Source organism: Oncorhynchus mykiss, chromosome 8 (genome assembly GCF_013265735.2).
Source record: "Oncorhynchus mykiss isolate Arlee chromosome 8, USDA_OmykA_1.1, whole genome shotgun sequence".
Taxonomy (NCBI): Eukaryota; Metazoa; Chordata; class Actinopteri; order Salmoniformes; family Salmonidae; genus Oncorhynchus; species Oncorhynchus mykiss.
In genome coordinates this window covers 7,051,012-7,068,889 of record NC_048572.1, presented here as the reverse complement: position 1 = coordinate 7,068,889, position 17,878 = coordinate 7,051,012, and the positions used below count along the sequence as shown (strand labels likewise).

General features: G+C 53.7%; 1 protein-coding gene across 1 annotated transcript in view; it reads left to right on the top strand.

The window, feature by feature from the left end:
• Positions 1-17,878, top strand: part of sipa1l1 (signal-induced proliferation-associated 1 like 1) — a 234,241-nt gene that overhangs the window by 165,636 nt on the left and 50,727 nt on the right. The window contains 9 exon segments of the mRNA XM_036986820.1: positions 6,373-6,504; positions 6,507-6,580; positions 6,582-6,783; positions 6,786-6,952; positions 10,855-11,022; positions 11,181-11,287; positions 11,970-12,210; positions 12,213-12,244; positions 13,066-13,221. Of these exon segments, the coding sequence (XP_036842715.1) occupies positions 6,373-6,504; positions 6,507-6,580; positions 6,582-6,783; positions 6,786-6,952; positions 10,855-11,022; positions 11,181-11,287; positions 11,970-12,210; positions 12,213-12,244; positions 13,066-13,221 (1,279 nt within the window).

Genomic DNA, 17,878 nt, shown 5'->3' with positions numbered 1-17,878 from the left:
AACACTACAGCTCTGTCTCTAGTCCTGATAACACCACAGTTCTGTCTCTAGTCCCGATAACACCACAGCTCTGTCTCTAGTCCCGATAACACCACAGCTCTGTCTCTAGTCCTGATAACACCACAGCGCTGTCTCTAGTCCTGATAACACCACAGCTCTGTCTCTAGTCCTGATAACACCACAGCTCTGTCTCTAGTCCTGATAACACCACAGCTCTGTCTGTAGTCCTGATAACACCACAGCTCTGTCTGTAGTCCTGATAACACCACAGCTCTGTCTGTAGTCCTGATAACACCACAGCTCTGTCTGTAGTCCTGATAACGCCACAGCCCTGTCTCTAGTCCTGATAACACCACAAGGATGGGAGAGAGGAGTGAGGGATGGGAGAGAGGAGGAGGAGGGAGGGAGGGATGGGAGAGAGGAGAAGGGAGGGATGGGTTGAGTGTGAGGGAGGGATGGGTTGAGTGTGAGGGAGGGATGGGTTGAGTGTGAAGGAGGGATGGGTTGAGTGTGATGGAGGGATGGGTTGAGTGTGAGGGAGGGATGGGTTGAGTGTGAGGGAGGGATGGGTTGAGTGTGAGGGAGGGATGGGTTGAGTGTGAGGGAGGGATGGGTTGAGTGTGAGGGAGGGATGGGTTGAGTGTGAGGGAGGGATGGGTTGAGTGTGAGGGAGGGATGGGTTAAGGGGGAGGGATGGGTTAAGGGGGAGGGATGGGTTGAGTGTGAGGGATGGGTTGAGTGTGAGGGAGGGATGGGTTGAGTGTGAGGGAGGGATGGGTTGAGTGTGAGGGAGGGATGGGTTGAGTGTGAGGGAGGGATGGGTTGAGTGTGAGGGAGGGATGGGTTAAGTGAGAGGGGGGGATGGGTTAAGTGAGAGGGAGGGATGGGTTGAGGGGGAGGGAGGGATGGGTTGAGGGGGAGGGATGGGTTGAGTGTGAGGGAGGGATGGGTTGAGTGTGAGGGAGGGATGGGTTGAGTGAGAGGGAGGGATGGGTTGAGTGAGAGGGGGGATGGGTTGAGTGAGAGGGGGGGATGGGTTGAGTGAGAGGGGGGATGGGTTGAGTGAGAGGGAGGGATGGGTTGAGTGAGAGGGAGGGATGGGTTGAGTGAGAGGGAGGGATGGTTTGAGTGAGAGGGAGGGATGGGTTGAGTGAGAGAGAGGGATGGGTTGAGTGAGAGAGAGGGATGGGTTGAGGGAGGGATGGGTTGAGTGAGAGGGAGGGATGGGTTGAGTGAGAGGGAGGGATGGTTTGAGTGAGAGGGAGGGATGGTTTGAGTGAGAGAGAGGGATGGTTTGAGTGAGAGAGAGGGATGGTTTGAGTGAGAGAGGGGGATGGGTTGAGTGAGAGAGAGGGATGGGTTGAGTGAGAGAGAGGGATGGGTTGAGTGAGAGAGAGGGATGGGTTGAGTGAGAGAGAGGGATGGGTTGAGTGAGAAAGAGGGATGGGTTGAGAGAGAGAGGGATGGGTTGAGTGAGAGAGAGGGATGGGTTGAGTGAGTGAGTGAGAGGGATGGGTTGAGTGAGTGAGTGAGAGGGAGGGAGGGATGGGTTGAGTGAGAGGGAGGGATGGGTTGAGGTTGAGGGAGAGGGAGGGATGGGTTGAGTGAGGGGGAGGGAGGGAGGGATGGGTTGAGTGAGGCGGAGGGATGGGTTGAGTGAGGTGGAGGGGTTGAGGGGGAGGGAGGGATGGGTTGAGTGAGGGGGAGGGATGGGTTGAGTGAGGGGGAGGGATGGGTTGAGTGAGAGAGAGGGATGGGTTGAGTGAGAGAGAGGGATGGGTTGAGTGAGTGAGAGGGAGGGATGGGTTGAGTGAGTGAGTGAGAGGGAGGGAGGGATGGGTTGAGTGAGAGGGAGGGAGGGATGGGTTGAGGGAGAGGGAGGGATGGGTTGAGTGAGGGGGAGGGAGGGAGGGATGGGTTGAGTGAGGCGGAGGGATGGGTTGAGTGAGGTGGAGGGGTTGAGGGGGAGGGAGGGATGGGTTGAGTGAGGGGGAGGGATGGGTTGAGTGAGGGGGAGGGATAGGTTGAGTGAGAAGGGGGGATGGATGGGTTGAGTGAGAAGGGGGAGGGATGGGTTGAGTGAGAAGGGGGAGGGATGGGTTGAGTGAGAAGAGGGGAGGGATGGGTTGAGTGAGAAGAGGGGAGGGATGGGTTGAGTGAGAAGGGGGGAGGGATGGGTTGAGTGAGGGGGAGGGAGGGAGGGATGGGTTGAGGGGAGAGGGAGGGAGGGATGGGTTGAGGGGAGAGGGAGGGAGGGATGGGTTGAGGGGAGAGGGAGGGAGGGATGGGTTGAGGGGAGAGGGAGGGAGGGATGGATGGGTTGAGGGGAGAGGGAGGGATGGGTTGAGTGAGGGGGAGGGAGGGATGGGTTGAGTGAGGGGGAGGGAGGGATGGGTTGAGTGAGGGGGAGGGAGGGAGGGTTGAGTGAGGGGGAGGGAGGGATGGGTTGAGTGAGGGGGAGGGAGGGATGGTTTGAGTGAGGGGGAGGGAGGGATGGGTTGAGTGAGGGGGAGGGAGGGATGGGTTGAGTGAGGGGGAGGGAGGGATGGGTTGAGTGAGGGGGAGGGATGGGTTGAGGGGAGAGGGATGGGGAGATGGGTTGAGTGTGAGGGAGGGATGGGTTGAGTGTGAGGGAGGGATGGGTTGAGTGTGGGGGAGGGATGGGTTGAGTGTGGGGGAGGGATGGGTTGAGTGTGGGGGAGGGATGGGTTGAGTGAGAGGGAGGGATGGGTTGAGTGATAGGGGGGGATGGGTTAAGTGGGGATGGGGAGATGGGTTGAGTGTGAGGGAGGGATGGGTTGAGTGTGAGGGAGGGATGGGTTGAGTGTGAGGGAGGGATGGGTTGAGTGTGAGGGAGGGATGGGTTGAGGGGGAGGGAGGGATGGGTTGAGTGAGGGGGAGGGATGGGTTGAGGGGAGAGGGATGGGGAGATGGGTTGAGTGTGAGGGAGGGATGGATTGAGTGTGAGGGAGGGATGGGTTGAGTGTGGGGGAGGGATGGGTTGAGTGTGGGGGAGGGATGGGTTGAGTGAGAGGGAGGGATGGGTTGAGTGATGGGGGGGATGGGTTAAGTGGGGATGGGGAGATGGGTTGAGTGTGAGGGAGGGATGGGTTGAGTGTGAGGGAGGGATGGGTTGAGTGTGAGGGAGGGATGGGTTGAGTGAGAGGGAGGGATGGGTTGAGTGAGTGAGAGGGAGGGATGGGTTGAGTGAGAGGGAGGGAGGGATGGGTTGAGTGGGAGGGAGGGATGGGTTGAGGGAGAGGGAGGGATGGGTTGAGTGAGGGGGAGGGAGAGAGGGAGGGATGGGTTGAGTGAGGCGGAGGGATGGGTTGAGTGAGGGGGAGGGGTTGAGGGGGAGGGAGGGATGGGTTGAGTGAGGGGAAGGGATGGGTTGAGTGAGGGGGAGGGATGGGTTGAGTGAGGGGGAGGGATGGGTTGAGTGAGGGGGAGGGATGGGTTGAGTGAGAAGGGGGGAGGGATGGGTTGAGTGAGGGGGAGGGAGGGAGGGATGGGTTGAGTGAGGCGGAGGGATGGGTTGAGTGAGGTGGAGGGGTTGAGGGGGAGGGAGGGATGGGTTGAGTGAGGGGGAGGGATGGGTTGAGTGAGGGGGAGGGATAGGTTGAGTGAGAAGGGGGGAGGGATGGGTTGAGTGAGAAGGGGGAGGGATGGGTTGAGTGAGAAGGGGGAGGGATGGGTTGAGTGAGAAGAGGGGAGGGATGGGTTGAGTGAGAAGAGGGGAGGGATGGGTTGAGTGAGAAGGGGGGAGGGATGGGTTGAGTGAGGGGGAGGGAGGGAGGGATGGGTTGAGGGGAGAGGGAGGGAGGGATGGGTTGAGGGGAGAGGGAGGGAGGGATGGGTTGAGGGGAGAGGGAGGGAGGGATGGATGGGTTGAGGGGAGAGGGAGGGATGGGTTGAGTGAGGGGGAGGGAGGGATGGGTTGAGTGAGGGGGAGGGAGGGATGGGTTGAGTGAGGGGGAGGGAGGGAGGGTTGAGTGAGGGGGAGGGAGGGATGGGTTGAGTGAGGGGGAGGGAGGGATGGTTTGAGTGAGGGGGAGGGAGGGATGGGTTGAGTGAGGGGGAGGGAGGGATGGGTTGAGTGAGGGGGAGGGAGGGATGGGTTGAGTGAGGGGGAGGGATGGGTTGAGGGGAGAGGGATGGGGAGATGGGTTGAGTGTGAGGGAGGGATGGGTTGAGTGTGAGGGAGGGATGGGTTGAGTGTGGGGGAGGGATGGGTTGAGTGTGGGGGAGGGATGGGTTGAGTGTGGGGGAGGGATGGGTTGAGTGTGGGGGAGGGATGGGTTGAGTGAGAGGGAGGGATGGGTTGAGTGATGGGGGGGATGGGTTAAGTGGGGATGGGGAGATGGGTTGAGTGTGAGGGAGGGATGGGTTGAGTGTGAGGGAGGGATGGGTTGAGTGTGAGGGAGGGATGGGTTGAGTGAGAGGGAGGGATGGGTTGAGTGAGAGGGAGGGATGGGTTGAGTGAGTGAGAGGGAGGGATGGGTTGAGTGAGAGGGAGGGATGGGTTGAGTGTGGGGGAGGGATGGGTTGAGTGAGAGGGAGGGATGGGTTGAGTGATGGGGGGGATGGGTTAAGTGGGGATGGGGAGATGGGTTGAGTGTGAGGGCGGGCTGGGTTGCGTGTGCGGGAGGGATGGGTTGAGTGTGAGGGAGCTGGGTTGAGGGGGAGAGGGAGGGATGGGTTGAGTGAGGGGGAGGGATGGGTTGCGGGGAGAGGGATGGGGCGATGGGTTGAGTGTGCGGGAGGGCTGGATTGAGTGTGAGGGAGGGATGGGTTGAGTGTGGGGGCGGGCTGGGTTGAGTGTGGGGGAGGGATGGGTTGAGTGAGAGGGCGGGATGGGTTGAGTGATGGGGGGCTGGGTTATGGGGATGGGGAGCTGGGTTTGAGTGTGAGGGCGGGCTGGGTTGAGTGTGAGGGAGGGATGGGTTGAGTGTGAGGGAGGGATGGTTGAGTGAGAGGGAGGGATGGGTTGTGAGAGGGAGGGATGGGTTGAGTGAGTGAGAGGGGCGGGATGGGTTGAGTGAGAGGGAGAGGAGGGATGGGTTTTGAGTGGGCGGGAGGCTGGGTTGAGGGAGAGGGCGGGTGGGTTGCGTGAGGGGGGGGGAGAGAGGGGGGCTGGGTTGAGTGAGGCGAGGGATGGTTGAGTGAGGGGGAGGGTTGGGGGAGGGAGGGCTGGGTTGAGTGAGGGGAAGGGATGGGTTGAGTGAGGGGAGGGATGGGTTGAGTGAGGGGGAGGGATGGGTTGAGTGAGGGGGAGGGATGGGTTGAGTGAGAAGGGGGCGGGATGGGTTGAGTGAGAAGAGGGGAGGGATGGGTTGAGTGAGAAGAGGGGAGGGATGGGTGAGTGAGAAGAGGGGAGGGATGGGTTTGAGTGAGAAGAGGGGAGGAATGGGTTTGAGTGGAGAAGGGGGGAGGGATGGGTTGAGTGAAGGGGAGGGAGGGATGGGTTGAGGAGAGCGAGAGGGAGGATGGGTTGAGGGAGAGGGAGGGAGGGATGGGTTGAGTGAGAAGAGGGGGGGTGGGTTGAGTGAGAAGGGGGAGGGATGGGTTGAGTGAGGGGGAGGGAGGGATGGGTTGAGGGAGAGGGCGGGAGGGATGGGTTGGGTTGGAGGGGAGGGGAGGGAGGGATGGGTTGAGGGGAGAGGGAGGGCGGCTGGGTTTAGTGAGGGGGAGGGAGGGATGGGTTGGGGGAGGAGGGATGGGTTCGTGAGCGGGAGGGAGGGAGGGAGGGATGGGGTTGAGGTTGAGGGAGCGGGGGGATGGGTTGAGTGAGGCAGGGATGGGTTGAGTGAGGGGAGGGATGGGTTGAGTGAGGGGGAGGGATGGGTTGAGTGAGAAGGGGGAGGGATGGGTTGAGTGAGAAGTGTGAGGGATGGGTTGAGTGAGAAGGAGGGGGGATGGGTTGAGGTGCGAAGGGGGGAGGGATGGGTTGAGTGAGAAGGGGGGAGGGATGGGTTCGTGAGGGGGGGAGGGATGGGTTGAGGGGAGCGGGCGGGCGGGATGGTTTGAGGGAGAGGGAGGGAGGGATGGGTTCGGGGCGAGGGAGGGAGGGATTGGTTGAGTGAGGGGGAGGGAGGGATGGTTGAGTGAGGGGGAGGGAGGGAGGGATGGGTTGAGTGAGGGGAGGAGGGAGGATGGGTTGAGTGAGGGGGAGGGAGGGTGGTTGAGGGAGAGGGAGGGAGGGATGGGTTGAGGGAGCGGGAGGGAGGGATGGGTTGAGGGGAGGGATGGGGAGACCTTGTTTGACATTTTATTAATGTTATTTATAATTTATTATATCCTTGCAGTGTGTCAGTATTTACCCATCTTGTGCATTCATGCCGTAATCGTCTCTCTCTCTCTTCGCCTGCTTAGCGTGGCGGTCACCTCGTTCTCGTGACGTCCCGTCCTTCGGCCCTCCCATCCCAGAGGACGTGTCCTTCCCAAAGTCCTCCGTGTTCCGGGACTTCCTCTTGGCCAAGATCATCAACGCAGAGAACGCCGCCCACAATCTCACAAGTTTCGCGCCATGGCGACACGGACACGTCAGGAGTACCTCAGAGACCTGGCAGAGCGCCACACCCCCGTCGACCCCCATCGACCCATCCGGGAAATTCCCCTTCATCTCATTGGCTCACAAGAGGAAGGAGAAGAGTCGTCCGTACGCGGGGGCGGAGCTTCGGAGCCTCGGCGCCGTCACGTGGGCGGTCCACGCCGAGGATCATGGGGCGGGAGGAGAGCTCGAAGCACTACTGGCTATCTCCAACGACTTCCTCATTCTATTGGATCAGAGGCCAAGGCCGTAGTGTTTAACTGTGCTACTAAGGACGTGATTGGCTGGACGCTTGGGAGCCCCGCCTCCATGAGGATCTTCTATGAGAGAGGGGAGAGTGTGTCTCTGAGGTCTGTCAGTAACAACACAGAGGATTTCAGAGAGGTGGTGAAACGACTGGAGGTGAGGACACACGGGCACACACACACACACACTACATTCCAGTGTCTTCTATAGTTTCAGTCAGAAGTTGTTGTGGTCTAGTCTGCGTACCGATGATGTGATTTTATGACTACTTATCTAGTGAAGGGTCATTAAAAGCTCTGGCAGACTGGAGTTATATCCCAAATGGAGCCCTATTCCCTATATAGTGCACTACTATAGACCAGAGCCCTATAGCACCCTATTCCCTATATTGTGCACTACTATAGACCAGAGCCCTATTCCCTATATAGTGCACTACTATAGACCAGAGTCCTATTCCCTATATAGTGCACTACTATAGACCAGAGCCCTATTCCCTATATAGTGCACTACTATAGACCAGAGTCCTATTCCCTATATAGTGCACTACTATAGACCAGAGTCCTATCCCTATATAGTGCACTACTATAGACCAGAGTCCTATTCCCTATGTAGTGCACTACTATAGACCAGAACCCTATTCCCTATATAGTGCACTACTTTAGACCAGAGCCCTATTCCCTATGTAGTGCACTACTATAGACCAGAGCCCTATTCCCTATATAGTGCACTACTATAGACCAGAACCCTATTCCCTATATAGTGCACTACTTTAGACCAAGCCCTATTCCCTATGTAGTGCACTACTATAGACCAGAGCCCTATTCCCTATGTAGTGCACTACTTTAGACAGAGCCCTATGTGTCCTGGTCAAAGTAGTGCCCTATATATGGAATAGTGTGCTATTTGGGATGCCTACTTGGTTATAATTGCCTCGGGTGATGGTTCTAAACTGTTACCATGGCAACGAGCGAGGTAAAACATGTTGTTATGTAATCAGCATCATCAGCTGGTTCTGAAAGACTTCTTCCGTTTCCTCCAACCCACTCAAAATGGTGTGATACACACCTACACACACACACACACCCCTACACACACACACACACACACACCACACACACACACACACATCCACACACACCCCTACACACACACACACACACCACAACACATCCACACACACCCCTACACACACACACACACACACACACACACACACACACACACACACCACACATCCACACACCACACACATCCACACACACCCCTACCAAGCGTTCACAGGGCTTTCGCAGGCTTTCACAGGGCTTTCACAGGGCGTTCACAGGGCGTTCACAGGGCGTTCACAGGGCGTTCGCAGCGCTTTCTCAGGGCGTTCACAGGGCTTTCGCAGGGCTTTCAGACACAATGTTCAATAGAGTGTATCTGCTTTTTTCTGATGAATATGTTGATGTTCAGTCAGTGCTGCCAACTTTGTGTGAGGGAGCAGGTGGAAGGAGACACACTCACCTCTCGTCTTCCTGCAAGTGGTCGAACACACAGACTGCAGAAAGTATTTAGAACCACTATGTACTCCCTATCCGCCTCGAAACAGTCCCTGTCCGCCTCGAAACAGTCCCTGTCCGCCTCGAAACAGTCCCTGTCCGCCTCGAAACAGTCCCTGTCCGCCTCGAAACAGTCCCTGTCCGCCTCGAAACAGTCCCTGTCCGCCTCGAAACAGTCCCTGTCCGCCTCGAAACAGTCCCTATCTGCCTCGAAACAGTCCCTGTCCGCCTCGAAACAGCCCTGTCCGCCTCGAAACAGTCCCTGTCCGCCTCGAAACAGTCCCTGTCCGCCTCGAAAGAGTCCCTGTCCGCCTCAAAAGAGTCCCTGTCCGCCTCGAAACAGTCCCTGTCCGCCTCGAAACAGTCCCTGTCCGCCTCGAAACAGTCCCTGTCCGCCTCGAAACAGTCCCTGTCCACCTCAGCCCAAAGAGTCTTTTCAAAGCAGCTAGGTATGTCTACTGAATAACTTATTCATGAGAGAGAGAGAGGAGAGAGAGAGGGGAGAGAGAGGGAGAGGAGAGAGAGAGGGAGAGGAGAGAGGAGAGAGAGAGAGAGAGGGAGAGAGAGAGGGAGAGAGAGAGAGGGAGAGAGAGAGGGGAGAGAGAGAGAGGGAGAGAGGAGGGGAGAGGAGGGAGAGAGAGAGGGGAGAGAGAGGGAGAGAGAGAGGGAGAGAGAGAGGGAAGAGAGAGGAGAGAGAGAGAGGGAGGAGAGAGAGAGAGAGAGGAGGGAGAGAGAGAGGGGGAGAGAGAGGGAGAGAGAGAGAGGGAGAGAGAGGGAGAGAGAGGGAGAGAGAGGGAGAGAGAGGAGGAGGAGGGAGAGGGAGAAAAGAAAAAAAAAATAGGATTTTCAAAGGAAATTAATTTTAGGTCACCATAGAATAACATAACGTTGTGTGTGGCCAGTCGTCTGTCACGGGGGCCCTTAGCTAGCTGTATTTATAGTGCCATTTCCTCTTTAGCTTAAGAGCCCTTATTCCTGTCCCGACTAAAGAAAACCACACACACACACACACACTCCATTTCTACTGCACCCCCTGTTAGTGACCTGTCTGAAGACCTTCTGCTATGCATGCCGATACTAACGGACAAGTCTTGAATCACCAAATCAAATTCTGTTAGTCACAGGAGCCGAATCCAACCAGGTGTTGACTTTACCCTGGAATGATTACTTACAAGCCCTTAACCAACAATGCATAGTTTTTAAAAAAGGATTAATTAAATAAATAAAAAGTGGCCAGAAATATTAACACAAAAAAATAACAATATCCAGGCTTTGTACGAGGAGTACCAATACCGAGTCAATGTGCAGAAGTACAAGTATTTAATTGAATTGTGGTAATATGTACATGTAGGTAGGGGTAAAAAGTGACTAGTCAATCAGGATAGACAATAAACAGAGTAGCAGCAGCTTATGTGAAGAGTGAAAGTGTGTCTTTATGTGTCATTATGTGTGTGTTTGTGAGAGTATATTGTGTGTTGGAGTGTCACTATAGTGTGTGTGGGTAATAACAACTAAGATAAATAAAAACTATCACTCTCTCCTCTCCCTTCCCCTCCCTACCTCACCCTCCCTCGATCTTCCCTCCCTCGATCCCACCTCCCTCGATCCCACCTCCCTCGATCATCCCTCCCTCGATCCCACCTCCCTCGATCATCCCTCCCTCGATCATCCCTCCCTCGATCCCACCTCCCTCGATCCCACCTCCCTCGATCATCCCTCCCTCGATCATCCCTCCCTCGATCATCCCTCCCTCGATCCCACCTCCCTCGATCCCACCTCCCTCGATCATCCCTCCCTCGATCATCCTCCCTCGATCATCCCTCCCTCGATCATCCCTCCCTCGCTCCCCCCTCCCTCGATCCCCCCTCCCTCGATCATCCCTCCCTCGATCATCCCTCCCTCGATCATCCCTCCCTCGATCATCCCTCCCTCGCTCCCCCCTCCCTCGATCCCCCCTCCCTCGATCTTCCCTCCCTCGATCCCACCTCCCTCGATCATCCCTCCCTCGATCATCCCTCCCTCGATCATCCCTCCCTCGATCTTCCCTCCCTCGATCCCACCTCCCTCGATCATCCCTCCCTCGATCATCCCTCCCTCGATCATCCCTCCCTCGATCCCACCTCCCTCGATCCCACCTCCCTCGATCATCCCTCCCTCGATCATCCCTCCCTCGATCATCCCTCCCTCGATCATCCCTCCCTCGCTCCCCCCTCCCTCGATCCCCCCTCCCTCGATCATCCCTCCCTCGCTCCCCCCTCCCTCGATCCCCACTCCCTCGATCTTCCCTCCCTCGCTCCCCCCTCCCTCGGCCCCTCCCTCGATCCCCCCTCCCTCGATCCCCCCTCCCTCGATCTTCCCTCCCTCGATCCCCCCTCCCTCGATCTTCCCTCCCTCAATCCCCCCTCCCTCGACCCCTCCCTCGCTCCCCCCCTCCCTCGGCTCCTGCCTCGCTCACCCCCTCCCTCGACCCCTCCCTCGCTCCCCCCCTCCCTCGGCCCCTCCCTCGCTCCCCACCAGTACCTGACTAAGGGTTGTGAGACGTCTGAGATGACACTACGTCGTAACGGGCTGGGCCAGCTGGGTTTCCATGTCAACTACGAGGGCATCGTGGCAGAGGTGGAGTCATACGGGTACGCCTGGCAGGCGGGGCTGAGGCAGGGCAGCCGATTGGTCGAAATCTGCAAGGTTCGTCATTTCCTTTAAACTTGTAGATTTCAATGTGTGGATAATTCTTGTGTTTATTTTAATTACTCTGAAATTGTATCAAATGATTTGCATCTATTGATACCATACAGTATATTGGTATGCCATACAACCTTTTTAAAATGAAATATTCTGTCAAGGTTGCCGTGGCGACACTGACCCACGAACAGATGATAGACTTGCTGAGGACGTCGGTCACCGTCAGGGTAGTCATCATCCCGCCACACGAAGACGCTACCCCACGCAGGTGTGTGTGTGTGTTTGGGGTTGGCGTGTGTGATGTCAGTCAGACTGGTGATTATGAGGTCATCATCATGTCAGTCGTGTGTGTGTGTGTGTGTGTGTGTGTAGACTTACCTGTGCTTCTAACCCCCTCTCTTTTCCTCTCTCTCCCTCTCGTCCTCCCTCCTCTCTTCCTCTGCCCCTCTCGCTTCCTCTCCCTCCCTCTCTTTCTCTCGCTTCCTCTCCCTCCCTCTCTTTCCCTCCCTCCCTCGCTTTCTCTGCCTCCCTCTCTTCCTCCCCCACCCTCTCTTCCTCCCCCACCCTCTCTTCCTCCCCCACCCTCTCTTCCTCCCCCACGCTCTCTTCCTCCCCCACGCTCTCTTCCTCCCCCACGCTCTCTTCCTCCCCCATGCTCTCTTCCTCCCCCAACGCTCTCTTCCTCTCCCTCTCATCCTCTCCCTCTCTCTCTCCCTCTCTTCCTCTCATCCTCTCCCTCTCTCGTCCTCTCCCTCTTTCTTCCTGTCCTCCCCCTCTTTCTTCCTGTCTCCCCCTCTTTCTTCCTGTCTTCCTCTCCTCTCCCTTCCTCTCATCCTCTCCCTATCTCCCTCCCTCTCGTCATCTCTCCCTCTCCTTCTCTCTCTCTCCCTCTCTCTTCCTCTCTCTCCCTCTCTCTCTCCCTCTCGCTCCCTATCCCTCTCTCTCTACAGAGGTTGCTCTGAGCTCTACCGTATGCCAGTGGTTGAGTACAAGGGGAGTGGTGAGAGTGGTTCATTTGACTACAAGTTCCCGTTCCGCAGCAAAGACAACAAGTGGCAGAGAACCTCCAGTAGTCCCCAGCAGTCCCTGACGGCCTCCCCCCAGCCGCACACCCCCAACCGGGCCGTCAGCCTGGGGAGCTCTGGGGGGAAGACTCTGTCTGCTGAACGCCCAGAGAGAAACCGCTGCTATAACCACGCAGTGTTAGTAGTGATGGACGGCCGCTGATACCAAGAGGTAGGGGAGAGGAGAAAGGGAGGGATGGGAGAGGAGAAGGGGAGGGAGGGAGGGAGGGGAGAGGAGAGGAGAAAGGGGAGGGAGGGAGGGGACAGGAGAAGGGGAGGGAGGGGAGAGGAGAGGAGAAGGGGGAGGGAGGGAGGGGACAGGAGAAGGGGAGGGAGGGAGGGGACAGGAGGGAGAGGAGAGGAGGGAGGGAGGGAGTGAGGGAGTGAGGGGAGTGAGGGGAGTGAGGGAGTGAGGAAGGGAGTGAGGGAGGGAGGGAGTGAGGGGAGGGAGGGAGGGAGGGAGTGAGGGGAGGGAGGGAGGGAGGGAGTGAGGGGAGAGGAGAAGGGGAGGGAGGGAGTAAGGGGAGGGGGGGAGAGGAGAAGGGGAGGGAGGGAAGGGGAGGGAGGGAGGGGACAGGAGAAGGGGAGGGGAGAGGAGAAGGGGAGGGAGGGAGGGGACAGGAGAAGGGGAGGGGACAGGAGAAGGGGAGGGAGGGAGTGAGGGGAGAGAAGAAGGGCAGGGAGGGAGGGAGAGGAGAAGGGGAGGGGAGGGAGGGGAGAGGGAGAGGAAGGAGGGGAGAGAGGGAGGGGGAGAGGAGAGGAGAAAAGTAGGGGAGGGAGGGAGAAGGGAGGGGAGAGGAGGATGAGTGTGTGGACTTGTGATTTCCGGCAAATAAAATATTGCTGCTTTGTCAACCTTAGATTGCTCCCTTGATGTCAATAAAGTTAGTTTGAATTTGGGAAGAGGGACAAGGTTGAGAGGATTAATGTCTTCTCTCTGTATCTCCTAATTGATTAACGTAGTGCTTCTTCTTCTCTGGTAACCCCCCTCCAGAATGTCTCCGGGCAGTGAGAACTATGCCGTAACCTCCTCTCTGGCTCTGGGCCGTTCTCCTCACAACCGATCTTCCCCCTCCAACCTCTCCTGCTCCACTGACACCTCACAGCACTGGAGGACTCAGAAGTCTATGCCTGAGGGGTAAGAGATGGGGAGAGTGTTGGTCACCTGTAGCATGTTGAATATAACTCTTTATGTAAGTGTTAAGGAAGTGGTTGGAAGGTGTTAACACCCGGCAACCACTTAACACCCGGCAACCACTTAACACCCGGCAACCACTTAACACCCTTTTTTTTCTCTCTCTCTCTCTCTCGTTCTTATTTTTATGTAACCTTTATTTAACTAGACAAGTCAGTTAAGAACAAATTCTTATTTAAAATGACAGCCTACCAAAAAGGCAAAAAGGCCTCCTGCGGGGACGGGGGCCTGGATTAAATGTTTAAAAATAAATAACATAAATATAGGACAAAACACACATCACGACATGAAGAGAGACCTAAAGACAACAACATAGCAAGGCAGCAACACATGACAACACAACATGGTAGCAACACAACATGACAACACAACATGACAACACAACATGACAACACAGCATGGTAGCAACACAACATGACAACACAACATGACAATACAACATGACAACACAACATGGTAGCAACACAACATGGTAGCAACACAACATGACAACACAACATGACAACACAGCATGGTAGCAACACAACATGACAACACAACATGACAATACAACATGACAACACAACATAGTAGCAACACAACATGGTAGCAGCACAACATGACAACACAACATGACAACACAGCATGGTAGCAACACATGACAACACAGCATGGTAGCAACACAACATGACAACACAACATGGTAGCAACACAACATGACAACACAACATGGTAGCAACACAACATGACAACACAACATGGTAGCAACACAACATGACAACAGAACATGACAACACAACATGACAACACAACATGACAACACAGCATGGTAGCAACACAACATGACAACACAACATGACAACACAGCATGGTAGCAACACAACATGACAACACAGCATGGTAGCAACACAACATGACAACACAGCATGGTAGCAACACAACATGACAACATAGCATTGTAGGAACACAACATGCAACACAGCATGGTAGCAACACAACATGACAACACAACATGACAACACAGCATGGTAGCAACACAACATGACAACACAGCATGGTAGCAACACAACATGACAACACAGCATGGTAGCAACACAACATGACAACACAGCATGGTAGCAACACAACATGACAACACAGCATGGTAGCAACATGACAACACAACATGGTAGCAACACAACATGGCAACACAACATGACAACACAACATGGTAGCAACACAACATGACAACACAGCATGGTAGCAACACAACATGACAACACAACATGGTAGCAACACAACATGACAACACAGCATGGTAGCAACACAACATGACAACACAGCATGGTAGCAACACAACATGACAACACAGCATGGTAGCAACACAACATGACAACACAGCATGGTAGCAACACAATATGACAACACAGCATGGCAGCAACACAACATGACAACACAACATGGTAGCAACACAACATGACAACACAACATGGTAGCAACACAACATGACAACACAACATGACAACACAACATGACAACACAACATGACAACACAACATGACAACACATTATGGTAGCAACACATGACAACACAACATGGTAGCAACACAACATGACAACACAACATGACAACACAGCATGGTAGCAACACAACATGACAACAAAGCATGGTAGCAACACAACATGACAACTAAACATGGTAGCAACACAACATGACAACACAGCAGGGTAGCAACACAACATGACAACACAGCATGGTAGCAACACAACATGACAACACAACATGGTAGCAACACAACATGACAACACAACATGGTAGCAACACAACATGACAACACAGCATGGTAGCAACACAACATGACAACACAGCATGGTAGCAACACATGACAACACAGCATGGTAGCAACACATGACAACACAACATGGTAGCAACACAACATGACAACACAGCATGGTAGCAACACAACATGACAACACAGCATGGTAGCAACACAACATGACAACACAACATGGTAGCAACACAACATGACAACACAACATGACAACACAACATGACAACACAACATGACAACACATGACAACACAACATGGTAGCAACACATGACAACACAACATGGTAGCAACTCAACATGACAACACAACATGACAACACAGCATGGTAGCAACACAACATGACAACACAGCATGGTAGCAACACAACATGACAACACAGCATGGTAGCAACACATGACAACACAGCATGGTAGCAACACAACATGACAACACAGCATGGTAGCAACACAACATGACAACACAACATGGTAGCAACACAACATGACAACACAGCATGGTAGCAACACAAGATGACAACACAACATGACAACACAACATGACAACACAACATGACAACATGACAACACAACATGACAACACAACATGACAACACAACATGGTAGCAACACATGACAACACAACATGGTAGCAACACAACATGACAACACAACATGACAACACAGCATGGTAGCAACACAACATGACAACACAGCATGGTAGCAACACAACATGACAACTAAACATGGTAGCAACACAACATGACAACACAGCAGGGTAGCAACACAACATGACAACACAGCATGGTAGCAACACAACATGACAACACAGCATGGTAGCAACACAACATGACAACACAGCATGGTAGCAACACAACATGACAACACAACATGGTAGCAACACAACATGACAACACAACATGGTAGCAACACAACATGACAACACAACATGACAACACAACATGACAACACAACATGACAACACAACATGGTAGCAACACATGACAACACAACATGGTAGCAACACAACATGACAACACAACATGACAACACAGCATGGTAGCAACACAACATGACAACACAGCATGGTAGCAACACAACATGACAACACAGCATGGTAGCAACACAACATGACAACTAAACATGGTAGCAACACAACATGACAACACAGCAGGGTAGCAACACAACATGACAACACAGCATGGTAGCAACACAACATGACAACACAACATGGTAGCAACACAACATGACAACACAACATGGTAGCAACACAACATGACAACACAGCATGGTAGCAACACAACATGACAACAAAGCATGGTAGCAACACAACATGACAACACAGCATGGTAGCAACACAACATGACAACACAGCATGGTAGCAACACAACATGACAACACAACATGGTAGCAACACAACATGACAACACAGCATGGTAGCAACACAACATGACAACACAGCATGGTAGCAACACAACATGACAACACAACATGGTAGCAACACAACATGACAACACAACATGACAACACAACATGACAACACAACATGACAACACATGACAACACAACATGGTAGCAACACATGACAACACAACATGGTAGCAACACAACATGACAACACAACATGACAACACAGCATGGTAGCAACACAACATGACAACACAGCATGGTAGCAACACAACATGACAACACAGCATGGTAGCAACACAACATGACAACACAGCATGGTAGCAACACAACATGACAACATGGTAGCAACACAACATGACAACACAGCATGGTAGCAACACAACATGACAACACAGCATGGTAGCAACACAACACAACATGACAACACAGCATGGTAGCAACACAGCATGACAACACAACATGGTAGCAACACAACATGACAACACAGCATGGTAGCAACACAACATGACAACACAGCATGGTAGCAACACAACATGACAACACAGCATGGTAGCAACACAACATGACAACACAACATGGTAGCAACAAAACATGACAACACAACATGGTAGCAACACAACATGACAACACAGCATGGTAGCAACACAACATGACAACACAGCATGGTAGCAACACAACACAACATGACAACACAGCATGGTAGCAACACAGCATGACAACACAACATGGTAGCAACACAACATGACAACAACATAGCAAGGCAGCAACACATGACAACACAACATGGTAGCAACACAACATGGTACAAACATTATTGGACACAGACAACAGCACAAAGGCAAGAAGGTAGAGACAACAATACATCACGCAAAGCAGCCACAACTGTCAGTAAGAGTGTCCATGATGGAGTCTTTGAATGAAGAGATGGAGATAAAACTGTCCAGTTTGAGTGTTTGTTGCAGCTCGTTCCAGTCGCTAGCTGCAGCGAACTGAAAAGAGGAGCGACCCAGGGATGTGTGTGCTTTGGGGACATTTAACAGAATGTGACTGGCAGAACGGGTGTTGTATGTGGAGGATGAGGGCTCCAGTAGATATCTCAGATAGGGGGGAGTGAGGCCTAACATGGTTTTATAAATAAGCATCAACCAGTGGGTCTTGCGACGGGTATACAGAGATGACCAGTTTACAGAGGAGTCTAAAGTGTAGTGATGTGTCCTATAAGGAGCATTGGTGGCAAATCTGATGGCCGAATGATAAAGAACATCTAGCCGCTCGAGAGCACCCTTACCTGCCGATCTATAAATTACGTCTCCGTAATCTAGCATGGGTAGGATGGTCATCTGAATCAGGGTTAGTTTGACAGCTGGGGTGAAAGAGGAGCGATTACAATAGAGGAAACCAAGTCTAGATTTAACTTTAGCCTG